This window comes from Gadus chalcogrammus, chromosome 20, assembly GCF_026213295.1.
Source record: "Gadus chalcogrammus isolate NIFS_2021 chromosome 20, NIFS_Gcha_1.0, whole genome shotgun sequence".
Lineage (NCBI taxonomy): Eukaryota > Metazoa > Chordata > Actinopteri > Gadiformes > Gadidae > Gadus > Gadus chalcogrammus.
In genome coordinates this window covers 14,116,365-14,129,014 of record NC_079431.1, presented here as the reverse complement: position 1 = coordinate 14,129,014, position 12,650 = coordinate 14,116,365, and the positions used below count along the sequence as shown (strand labels likewise).

The 12,650-nt window shown below is 54.8% G+C and overlaps 1 protein-coding gene across 3 annotated transcripts in view; it reads left to right on the top strand.

Annotated features, from left to right (window-relative positions):
* Window positions 1-337: 337 nt before the first annotated feature.
* Window positions 338-12,650, top strand: part of bcor (BCL6 corepressor) — a 30,924-nt gene continuing 18,611 nt past the window's right edge. Inside the window, exons 1-3 of one of the 3 annotated variants that reach the window (XM_056579140.1) lie at window positions 338-1,216; window positions 9,021-9,106; window positions 9,421-12,545. In XM_056579140.1, coding sequence (XP_056435115.1) covers window positions 9,100-9,106; window positions 9,421-12,545 — 3,132 coding nt within the window. In that variant the 5' untranslated portion in view covers window positions 338-1,216; window positions 9,021-9,099. Of the gene's footprint in view, window positions 1,217-9,003; window positions 9,107-9,416; window positions 12,546-12,650 lie in introns of all 3 variants that reach the window. The other 2 variants (XM_056579139.1, XM_056579138.1) reach the window with 2 other exon arrangements.

The window sequence follows — 12,650 nt, the reverse complement described above, 5'->3', positions numbered from 1 at the left end:
ACACACCCAACATGGGGACACTCCACACAACAGTTATAATTCTGCACTTGTATTAACACTCACCCAGTGATATAAGGGGGGGGGGGGAAACCACCTAAGCAATGACCACACATTTCCAGTTGAATGACTGCTAGTGGAAAGTATCGTCGTTATCCTGCCGAAATCTCTTTGATCGCGAGCACGATAAATGATATCGTGTAGGCTGGTTTCCAATAGGCAACATCTCCTCAGCATTTAGTAGGCGTGTAGTCACGCGCTTCTAAAGGTCTACATCTTCAACTATTTAGTCATTTTCATTCTTTCTTTCTTCCATTCTCTCTCGCTCACTCTTTCACAATCTATTCTTGTTAGTGTACGCTGAGAGTGCGTGTACGCGCGCGCGTGTGTGCTCGTGCTGCGCGCTGGAGGCTTTATGGTAATTGCGGTCTCCCGACTAGCCTTCTGGGTAGAGTCTGCGCGAGTGGGAGTAGAGCGAGCGAATCGTTCGGCTCGCGGCATTCGTCGATTCAGTGCAGCAGTCCTGTGTGAGCTCCGCGCGCCCTTGATACGCACCGGAGCTACGTCGCCGCGTCTTTCTTTAGAAAACACGAACACAAAGACCGACGGAATATCCTATTAGACCCACCGGGCCGGCCACCGCTATCTCGGAGAAGACGTGGGGTGAGAAGTGGAGAAGCGGAGGCTTTTTGAAACGGCATGCTCCGATGAAACCCAACATGGCGCTGCTGCGAGGTACGGGCAGGCTGAATTAATTTTTGAGTCGGCGGACCCCAGTCTCCACCTGTATCCTCGGGCTCAGCCGCACGACACACGTCGTCGCCCAAACTACCGGACAATAACGTTGGGCTTTTTCCTTTTTGAACCATATCAGTAATTTCCATGTTTCCCCCCTCTGACGCGAGAGCTTCTTAGCCTACTGACCTGCGCGTTTCATGGAAAACTAAGTGACATTCACAATTAAAGTCCAGCGGAAATGTGAGGCGGGGAGTTGCCTGGAAATAACGGAGAGAGAGGAACTCTTTGTACGCCTCGTTTTTCTTATCGGTGCCAGAGGATAACCTGTTTGGCACTTTTTACTGGTCTTCTGGGTCCGTCACTGGGCGTCCTGGTCTTACGTCCGCGCGGATCGCTGCTCTCCCAGTTAACTTGGCCAAACAGGAAAAAGGCGTGAGTTGGGGCACTACCACGACGGCTGGAGATAACAACAATTAACCAGGTGAGGAAGGGACGTGACGACCCACCCCGAGACATGAACTGTGGTGACCGATCTTTGAAGCTTTTGTGGGATTGTAATGTATGCCCCACACACGCACACACGAACGCTTGTATGCAATAGGCGTATGGTGTTTTTTCCTCTAGAATCTTTAATGTATTATCACCCTTCACATGGTAATATACGTTTTCAGGCGATGAAACCTCCCAACAAACAATCCAACGTAGAATTGAATCTCAATGCCAGAGCGGTTTCGTGTGAGGAGACACGGGAGAGGAAAACGGCCACTTCTAAGAATAGCGCATAGGGTGGTCTTTGTGCTTTTCGGCGGGGCAGTGGCATGTGGTTGATAAATAACGTCGCTTTAATGATTCGGCCCTGAGCTTGGCTTTTATTATTCTGCTGTCAACTGGACGGCCCCGCGCCTGTGAACAAGGTGAACCACCTCTAGCAGATTAGTGGACCACAAAGTGTGTGTGCGTGTGTGTGTTTGTGTGTGCGTGTGCGTGTGTGTGCGTTTGTGTGAAAACGAGCGTCTGTGCTAAACAAGGTTACGGAATACAGCCTCGCCCTGCCAAGGGGAAGCAGACGGACTGCTCCGTTTACGCGTTTTTTAGTTCAGTTGTAGGACACCCCCTTCTCCCCGTCTGTGTGTGCGTGGTCTGTGTGTTTATACACGCGCGCAGTGGTGTTTGTGTGTGAGTGGGTGGGGCTTTGTTTGGACGGAGCAGTCGTTGATGAGTCTCGGTCCCAGATGCCGAGCCGTGTGTGTGTGTGTGTGTGTGTGTGGGAGAGAGACTCCGTGGAGATCCGCTGTTCCCGACGGGACGTACTGCACTCGCTTTGATGAGAAACGGCCGCCGTGCCACCAGCCAACTCACCGCTCCCTTGATTGGCCGGGGTCCTCCCATTTGACCGTGGCCTACAGCTTCAATTTAAGTGCCAGTAATTTTTTTGTTGCCTAATAGGATTCTCCCGGCACAAGTGGCCGTGCGCACTCCAATAGTTGTTTGCTTCGAGGCAGTATCGTAACCGCGGTCCAGTTTCTCCCGCGCGCCCTGTGCGGCCGTCTGTCCCGTAGCCACCCGAGCGCTCATTAGGAGACGCGGTCATGGGAGGATCGATGGCACTCGTATTGGCTGGTTCCAGATCATTGACTAGCCTAGCGAGGGAACTGGCTGGAGACGGAACGATGACGCCAAATGGGCATTTCCCTACCATAACACAGGCGTCACGCATTTTGGACTGGGAAGCAAAGGCCCACTGCGATGATTTAATTATAATGGCCACGTCTCTGCGGGTCATAAGAGGCTATTTTCTATACTGACCTTAAATGTAAGTTATGCAGATTCTCCAAACTGTTTCAAAGATAAGAGGTCTTTCGATTTTTCTTCTCGTGATATTCGTTAGTTGTATATTGATCTCTTGGGCGATGTTAACATTTGACTAATTGTTAATTAGAGGGATGCATCCTTTATACTATACAGCCTCTGTTTAATGATTGATTTTGTCACTCAGCTGCAATTGCGTCTTTTCAGTCCACGACGAACAATATATTGTGACTTGTTTTAAAAATAATTCAGTGGTGATTATGTCAGTGGTGACGTTAATGTCACCACTAACATAAACATAACGGAAGACCTAAACCCACGGTAATTTCTGTGGGCCGAGGTTATTTATAGTCTTTCCACTGACTGTTTCGCGCATCATTTTCCGCCCGTCATTAAGAGGTCAATTTAGGGCTGATGTGTTTCCCAGATGTTTACACTCCGCTCAAAGAGCATCACCATAGCACACGGGTGGTGTTGAAACCATCACTTAGAGGGGATTGTATTTCTCGTGGTCCCTGTGAATTTTAAATGGGTGGCCAACAGTGCTTTAAAGAAACCTAAACCCAGGGCCTGGGGCGTTTGTTATGCTGTGTGATGGATCTTTTATTTGTGACATTCAGTGCATCTCTGAGGCCCTGCATGGGGGGGTGACCAGGAGATGTAATCTGTGTTTATTGGGACAATCACGCCGCCTCCCATTTTAAACCCATTAACCAATGCTCTGCCGATCTCCAGCCTCCCGCAATCAATAGGCCCGGCCAGTCGAACCATATGCTCAGACACGTAAATTTAATCCACAATCTTTTGATTTGGCCGTCCGCCACACTTTCAAAGCCCGCAGATCTGTTGACCAAACGGGCGTGACCATTGGGGCCCTAGAACAAACATCCCCTCTACCACGTCTGTCCTTGATGGGGCCGAAAGACGGCCTCTCAGCCTTGGCCCCGCGCTCTCGCTCACTCTCCTTCGCTCGCTCCTCAGACGAGGAGGAGGAGGAGGTGGTGCACGTGAACAAAAGAACGGGGCCGGCGGAGCGCCGCGGAGAGATTGGGTTTCCGCACGCTGCACGGCTCCCGGAGGAGACGTCACGGTTTGATTGAAGCTGCGCTCCGTCCCGGCCCCCGGGGACCCGCCGCTGAAACGGGAGAGGCTTTCTCTCTCCGCTCCACAAAGCTTTTTGTCCCGCTGAGGTTTGGCGCGCACGGATCACTTCCCCGCAGAGAGACATGTCACCGCCCCGGCCAGCGTGTAGCGCCCGCGCGGCACCGTCATGTGACGGGAGCCGTTGATACGGCCGGGGACCCAAAGAACACCAGAGTATCCCCGGCCCAAAAGAGTCCGATCGAATAAACTGCCAAAATATAAAAAGCCATGCTCTGGTAAATACAATGGATTTGAAATAGAGACCGGCGTGGCGGTTCAGAAACCACGTTTCTACTTTGGTGTTTTTGTTTTTGTGAAATCTCCAAGAAAGGTTTTTGATTTGCTGACCTTGGCAGCGCCGACCGAAAGACGATTTACATTCTGGAGAAGCGTCACCGCCCTGCCCCTTATGCTCTCGGCAGGCCCCGTCTTGATCCCGCGTCTCCGGTCGTGTTTGGATGCGGCCGCCTCAGGGCCGTGTCTGACGAAACCCCACAGACATGACGCCGTGCCGCCGAGCGCGGGTGATAGGCGGGTTGCGCCATTTTTTTGGAATTTATTATTGAATGCCCCTGCCGTTCGGAATCTCTCAGAAGATATTTTTTATTGGTTTTGTCCCTCAGATGTGGCCTAATTAAGTCGTGCTATAGAACAACGTCACTGATTGCAATCGGCATGGGGTTTCCAGTCCCAATTTTTTCTATCACTTTCCTGAACCCCCCCCAAAAACATCTTCTGTAACGAAAACCAAGGGAGCTCTGACGATCGCGAGGTGATTCGCATGCGCTTCCTTGTTACAATCGACCCCTTTGGAGACATAAAGGGCCATTTAGTCCTCATTTGGCGCACCATGAATAGGCCCGGTTCAGCAGCAGTCGCCCGTTCTCCAGTGACAGCACGGGGACTCACAATGTCCTCGTTGTTAGCGGCTGTGATGCCGGGGGGGGGACTGTCCCGTGCGCCGACCTGCATGCGGCTGTGTAGCGCTTGGGCAGGACGCGGGGCCTTGTTTACAGCTCGCTAGCTAACAGCGTGACAGCTGAGCAGCCGCCATCGGCTCTTTCTGGGCTTCTCGTGTCATTCGTTCTACTTCCCCCCCCCCCCCCACACACACACCCAGACTAACGACAGAGCTTCTCTTGCCTCCTTTGCCCCCACCCAATACACCCAGGAGTAGTGGTGAATAACCTAAATCTCCCTGTAGCAGCGTATTATGGCGATGGTCTCGGCGAAAGTCTGCGAGTAGCGCAGAGAAACGGCCGCTCTCCCTGATTTATGCTTTGTTCGCTGGCGGTATGCGTCGCATTCCTTTCGCTTTGGACACACTCTCGCGCGGTGGTGGAACCACACATACAGTGCGCTGGTGTGTGCATTTAATCTGTGTTTATCCCCACCCACGCCCTTTTCCCTCCCCCCTCCCCCCACCGCCCGTCGCTGCGGAGATTATCCTGCGTCACACTGCATTTTTTTTTAGAGTCGATCTGCGCTCTGCGCTTCAGAGGGCTTGGATGAGCGCCAAGGACAAAGAGCAAGACGGCGCCTCCACTTCTGTCCCGCTCTAACACAGCCCCGACTTCCCGGTCCCAGAGTCCCACAGCCCCGACTTCCTGGTCCCACAGACCCACACCCCCCTCCTCCCCCCTGCTGATCGGGCCTGCAGCAAAATGGGTTAAGCAACCACTTTTGTGTCTGATGAGGATATTTAGTGTTTCCCGTCCTCGCGCTCGGTCCTTCCCCTCCGCTGCACGGCCCTGACACATGTTAACACTACGGTGCACAGACGCCAGGAGAGGCCGACGAGGGGGAGATCCGGTGGAGAGGAAACGATCCTCCTCGCTGGCGTCTATGCCGCCACGTATCACGGGTCAAAGAAAGTTCACCTCCGCGTTGCCAGAGTCGCCGTCAAAACAGCATCTGACTGGCGGAGGGAGCGCTCGTACTCAGGCCGCCGGCCCCCTCTTCATCTGGCTGGCGTTGTTCAACGCCTTAGTGTCGTCCCACACACTCGCCCAGAGAGCGAGCGGACACCGGGCTAGCTGGTCCAAAAACGCCCGGTGGTTTTCAGTTTAATGGTGCGGATCGGGCCACGCTCCAGCGGTCCGTCTTATAAACGCAGCTTTGTCTGCTCAACCCCCCCACCCTCCCCTCCCCTCTCCTCTCCCTCCTCTCCCTCTCCCACCGCCTGCCGGCTCGCTTTACCGGCCGTTGTGATGGATTGGATGCCCGTCGGGACTTGTTTGTTGCACAGACTATTCTTAGCACCAGGGTTATAGGCGTCACCGTGTGTTTGCCTTCCCTCCCGTAGCTCTGTCATCCTCGCTCTCCAAACGATATGTGGCCCTCTCTACGATATGTCATGGATTTGGTGGTCGCCATTGAGGCCTACGTACTGAACGTGAAAATGGTGGCCCAACTTACTGCTTTCATAATGTATATTTTCCAAATTAATGGAATCAGGTCATTCATATTTTCTTTAGTCTGCGTCGTTGAGGGAAAACATCTTCTGCTGTGAAGTTGGCCTCTTGACCTCTGCAGACCTTTTTTCAATTACATTTACCTTTTATTGTGGACATTTTAATGTTGGTTATCTAATGTTAAATGTTCCCACTAACTTCAGTGTAGGGTCCGGCTTGTGGTGCAGTTTTGGTAATGCTCACTCAGACCCTTGTTACTGAAGTCTTTTTGTGTGCACTTGTGTACACACAGCTAGGCAGTTGCGCTGCCGGCGTAGCTGCTGTTGATGCATGCAGAGCCTGGAAGGCTGCCGTTGATGTATGGTCCGGCAGCTCGCTTTTACTAGACTATTCATTCCACTTAACGACGCGTCCCAGTGCGCTGGTAGCCCTCTGCCTGGACTCAGTCACCATTGCATGGGGCCACTATCGTGGAGACACGGCCTGCCATAGGCTGCAACGCTAGCGTGCCATTTATCTGCAAATCTGTTTGTGCGGGATACCATTAGTCTGGCTATTACCAGACCAAGCTCAATCGTAGATTGAGCTTGGTCTGGGGAAGCTGCTGTCATTTTCTTCAGCACAAAAGGCGTGATCAACGGGCCTAGTTCAACTGACTCTGTACGCTGTTGGCTGCTGGCCCTCGCTTCCCTGTCGTTATTGTGTTAAACCAGCATATATAGCGCAAAGGGGAAAAGACGGCTTGGTGATTGGTTCCCGCAAAAAACATATCGGAGGCAGAACGAAATGTCTTGCTCTTCTCCAGACCCTTGTACTCAGAATGGGCGGGGCTACCAGTCTAGGATTCCATCTCTATACCTGCTGTTCCTGTACGCAGGGACAATTAACGTGTCAACATGTCATTTTCTTTTCTCCCAGTCCCCACCGTGTCAGGAAAGCCGTAAGCGTGTGTTTTTTTTGAGTCTTAGTAAAATGGCAGCCCTTCTACTGAAGTGAAAAGGGGCCGGGAACGCGGCCATTGTCCACACGTTAAGGTATTATTTCCTGTGTGTCACGCATGCGATGTAGCGAACGCAGGACTGGATTTTCCCTTTTTCTGTTGTTGCGCTGCCTGCCTAAACATGCGAGCGCTGAGTGTTTCAGCGCCCGTCAGACGCAGATGTCAGAAGCGGGCTGTGCCCGGGGGAGGTGGGGGAGGCGGGGTGTGCGTGTGAGGAGATGAGGAGCGAGAGAGGTGGGGGGCCGAGGGGGGTGCGCTCCGCTGCGCGGAGTGATTAATAGGCCCGAGGTCAGGGTAATAAAAGTGGCGTGCCAGTGGCGGCAGGGAGGCTCGGGGCTGGCTTTTCTTTCAATGTTTTTGTGTGAGGATCAGGCAGCCGAGTTTTCCGTGCGCTGCACGGCCAGCCGTCGCTTTTACTATATTAGGGACCTTTTTCGGCGCCGCGTCTCGCCCACCTTATCCTCCCATGGCTTCCTGCGGCAGGGCTGTCTTCTCTCAGCCACGCTCTGTTAGCCATGACTTTGTGTGACATCCATTGGTTGGTTACGCAGGGGTAAATGGTTTATCCCCGGGATGGACCAGGATGTAGGGGATGAGCAGCGCAGATGGAGATTTAACGACAGAAGTGTAGATCCCTGGATTGGATTATTGGGGTGAATTTAGGGGTGTCCCAATTCTTCTCAGTTTTATTTGAAAGAAAGTACATTATTATAGCCTATATTTGACACCATTCTTACATTTAGTTAAATGTTCACACTCATACAGAACCTGGTCAACTAAAATATAATAATTACTGTTCACTTTGTGCTTGATGGCCATGTCTCAAACCATTTTCTACATTCCCCATACAAACATTATTTTCAGGACTCTGAATCCATGCAGGATATTTCACCAAGATACACAGCTCAAGTCTCTTGCTATATCAAAGCCATCCTTTGTTGAAATCTTTGCTTTTGTTTTATTTAGACAAAAGTACAAATGGTCACCTACTTAACTATACGAAGCTCCACACCGCTGCTATATTAGATCCCGGTGTTTCGTGATTCTCACCATCCCACTAAATGCATGTGGCCTCGTGAAATGTCTCGGGGCTCTTTCCCCGCTCTTTGCATCTTGTGTGCGTCTACCGTCGGTGTGCGTGTCTGCGTTGGCGCGTTTGAAGTGCTCGGTTGCGGTGTCTGTTTGTTGATCCGTGGCACCGTGGCGGCGGGGGTGGGGGGGGTGGGGGGGCGGGGAGGAGGGGGTCCGCCGCGGCCGCCTCTGATGTGTGCTCTCCCCCGGCCCGCCCGGCGCAGAGGGCAGGTCAGGCGGGGCACGGGGGACCAGTGTGCGGGGGAACCCGGCTGAATGGAAGGGGCCCCACCATGCTGGTCTGCCCCCCCCCCCATTGGGGGAGGGGGGGGGGCAGCCGGGGGAGGCAGAGCAGGGGGGTTGTTGCTGTCAGCGGAATAGAGGAAAGTGTGTGGGGTGGGGGGGGGCTGCTTTCATCTTGGAGACTGGGTGGTTTTCTGTGTGTGTGTGTGTGTGTGTGTGTGTTGGTGTGAGCGCGCTAGAGGATCGTTGTTGATGCATGCGGTTAGCGCGGTGCGATTGTTTTCCATCCCACTCGGTTAAGCCAGGTCCTATCTTCCCTCTCTTTGGTTTCCTACACCACTTTCTCGTGTGTTTCTACAGTTAGACCATCGGAGTCTATATATATTTGTATTGTTCGTTACACAACACTTCGTGTGTCCTTTCCAGATGTAAGGTTTGTGCTAAAAGCCTTTTATAGACAACCTTCTGGAAAAATCCAAGAGGGTGTTTTTCAACAGAGGTGTGTGCGTGTGTGTGTGTGTGTGTGTGTGTGTGTCCGTGTGTGTGCGTGTGTGTGTTTCTGTGCGCCTCGATGCTTACTAGTAACAGTTTGCATGTCCCCATAGGGCAACATCTGTTCGTGATGTCGATGCTGAGACGCAGACCAACCTGGAACTGAGACAAGGGAACCACATCACACAAAACATGGCAAGTCCTGCTGCTCCTTATCGGCTCTGTTTACGCTGTGTGACACGCGTGTGACAATTATCCTCATGCACATGTGCACTCTGCTCACTTATGTACAATCAAATGCATAACCAACGCAATCCGTTTTAACTTGGGTGTTGTCTGGCTGGGTGGTGCAACGATGTAAACGCCTAGTGAATTTCAGAGGTACACCCTTTTAAAGTTTGAATTCAGTACGAGGGAAACCCAGTTTTAAGGGGCTTTTAAATCAGTAGCAGCCATTAATGCAGACTTGGTGAAACCGTCTCTTCTTTTGAAACCCCTTTCACCTGCAGGTAGATGCGAGGCTTACGCCTATCGGGCTCGACCGAGGCACTCTAATGCGGGACAGCCTCCGTCTGCACGGCGGGGTGGTCTACCCCGGGATCCGGGCCCTGCCGGCCGAGAAGGGCCGGGAGGGGACGTCCCTGCCCCTGGGTTACGGCCGGGACGGCCTCCCGGAGCTCATCTACAAGCCTGACGGCTCCATGGACAGCCGCAAGCCGACCAACGGCTACCTAGGCCTGTACAAGGGTGCTCCAATGGGCCTCCACAAGCCTGTGATGGTGCAGGGGACCGGAGCGGAAGGCCTGGGCCTGGAATGTAGAGCGGGTGGGCCGGGGGACAAGAGGGCATCAGAGCTGAGCCTGGCTGGCGCCGGCGGTAGCTACCTCCGTCTGCCCTGGCTCAGCCCCTACCCCGAGGCCAACATGTATCCCTATATGGACTCCTCCAAATATGCCGCCCTGAGCATGTACAAAGCCTCCCTGCTTAGCCAGTCCAACCCCTACCTCCCCCAGCACCTGGCCTACCCCTCGCTGTGTGCCGCCCAGGGGGGCAGTGTGAACCAGGCCGCCGCCTCCGCTGCCGAGCGGCTGTACTACATGCCGCCCTATCCGCCCTCTCCCATCTCCTCGCCCATGGTGGCTCCTCCGATGAGGATTCCCGCGGTGACGGTGGCCCCCACCTCCATGGTGCACTGCCAGGACAAGGGGCTTAGCGTGGGCTCGCCGTTCGGACAGCAGCTCCACCAGCCCTCGTCCCACACCCAGCATCACCAGGCCAACCCTGACAGAGACAGATCTCCAAACAGGAGCGGCAAAACAAACAGACCCCCTTCCCGCAAAAGCCTTGGCAGTAGTAACGCTGGCGGTAACGGTGGTAACGGTAGTAGCTCTGGCAGCGGCAACAACAACAACGGTGGAAACAACGGCAGTAGCTCCATCGACTCTTCTCCTCGTGCCTCTTCTCGCATCCCCCACCCTCCCCAAGCTCTGTCCGATGGCTCTGTGGACTTACAAAGACCGGTGGCTAGAATGGGTCAACCGCCCACCTCTTCCACCTCTTTATTATCCTCCCAGTCCATTCCCCATCCGTACTCTGTCAACGGCATGGCACCAGAGCAGCCCTCTCCGGCCCGACCCAGTCCCCATAAGCCCCGGCCCAGGGACGGCCCGTCGGAGCAAAGAGCCGAGCGAGGCGAGAGGAGAGCGAGCAGGTCCCCTTCCAAACCCAGTTTCGACCGGGCTGCTCATCAGTCCTCTGCGACCAAAGACCCGGCGGAGAAGCCCCTGGACCTCTCTGGAAGGATGCTTGAGTTTGGCCTGCCCCCTAACGGCTACCCTGTAAAGATGGACGCTTTGACTCCAGGGGCCCGCTACGGGCTGCCCCCCAGCCGTGAGCTCTTAAAGGAGACCCTTTCCCTGTCTCCTCCTTTGCATCCCCACCCGGTGGGCAGCAGCACTTCCTCCAAGGTCTCCGAGAGGCCCGAGATAATCAGCACTTTACACTCCTCCTGGGTGGTGCCCAACCCGTCCCCATCCCATGCTCAGCACATGCCGGGTTTACCCTCTTCCCCGAGGCCCAACCCCAGCCAGGACCCAGGCTCAGTCCAAGCCAAAAGCTCCTCCCCGTCGGTAATCAAACACAAGGGCCTTGAGAAGGTGCTGCCTCAGCAGCGCAGCTCCTCCTGTCCACGGATGGGAGAGCCCAACCACACCATGCCCTCCGCCCAACACCCTAGCTCATCTCTCATCCCATCCAGGCCCGTTTCCCCGAGGCCCAACGGGGACTGGCCCAAACACAGCCCCAACCCATCAGAACATCACCATCACCGAGAGGGGGGAGACAAGTCCTCCCAGTCCTCTAAGAGAGGGGAGACGGCTCCCGATGTAACTTCATACAAAAGGCAGTGTTTGGAGAACGGTCACCTTTACCTCTCTCAGAGCGACGCCTACTTGAACCACAGCTTGGCCTATGCCAATAGATACCTGCAATACTCTGTCCCCGATGGAATGGCCCTCCACTCCCTTCCCCTGGGGGCCAAAGGCCCTGTTTACCCTCACCCAGTGTTATTGGGCAGCAACAGCCTTTACCCAACCCACTTGGCGGCCAAGCACCCCTTACCATACCACAACCTGGCCGCTCCATCTGGGGGAGAGTACCTCACCTTTAACTCCCAGGAGATGTCCCACCCCCTGATGCAGACCCACACCGAAGCTAAGCTCCAGGAAAGGGGGGATGTGAGCCTAAAGCCCAGGGGAATAGACAAGCCCAGGAGTCAGGCGGATGAATGTGGAGGTAACCGGGACCGGGCCGGAGCCATGGCTAGGTGTGAAGGGAGCCAAAGGATACTGGAAAAGGGAGCGGGGGAGCCGGGCGCGAGCCACGCAAACCCGCCGTCCTCTTCTGCATCGTCGAGGGAGAGAATCGTCTGCATTGACCTTGTTCACTCCGACACGGACGCAGAGTCTACCCCTAAAGTGCACAAGCTGCCGCCTTTGGTTCCAGGCGCAAAAGTCAACCAAAATGAATGTGACAACCAAAACCAGACGAAGTCTGAATACGAGCCAAAACATCCCCGTCTCCCTTCTCCTCCTCTCGCCTTCCCGACCGGCCTTACCCCCAACCTGAAGGCACCCCACCACGACCGGCGCTCAGACACCGCCTTTGGGCACATGAGGCTGGCCCCGGTCGCCGGCTGTGCCAGCGGGACGTCAAGCTCGCCCCAGTGCTCCCCGGCACGGAGTCCCAGCCCGGACCTCGGGGACCAGGACCAGAGCACGCTGAGCTGCGCCCGGACGTCGGGCGAGCGCGGGAAGTGCAAAGGAGAGCGACGAGGCCCCGCTTACGCGCCTCAGACGTGCAGTGACCTGGAAATGGAGGCCGAGCGAGAAATCCTGCGCGGCAGAAGGGCTGAGAGGGAAGACGGCATCGTGGACCCGGAGGACTCTAACGGGGAGTGCGATGAGGATGACGACGACGACGACGACGACGACGACCATTCGTCCAGGGGCTCACGGAGGTCCAGCCTGGCCAAGAGGATTGCAAACTCCACGGGCTATGTGGGCGACCGCTTCAAATGTGTCACCACAGAGCTATATGCAGACTCCAGCAAGCTGAGCCGGGAGCAGAGAGCCCTGCAGGTGAGGCCATTAACACATGGGGCTATATTGGGCTCAGGGGAGGGAGTGGTGATTTTCAGGCAGCACGGCTTATCTGATGAGAATTGAGTCTGTGTCAGACCATAG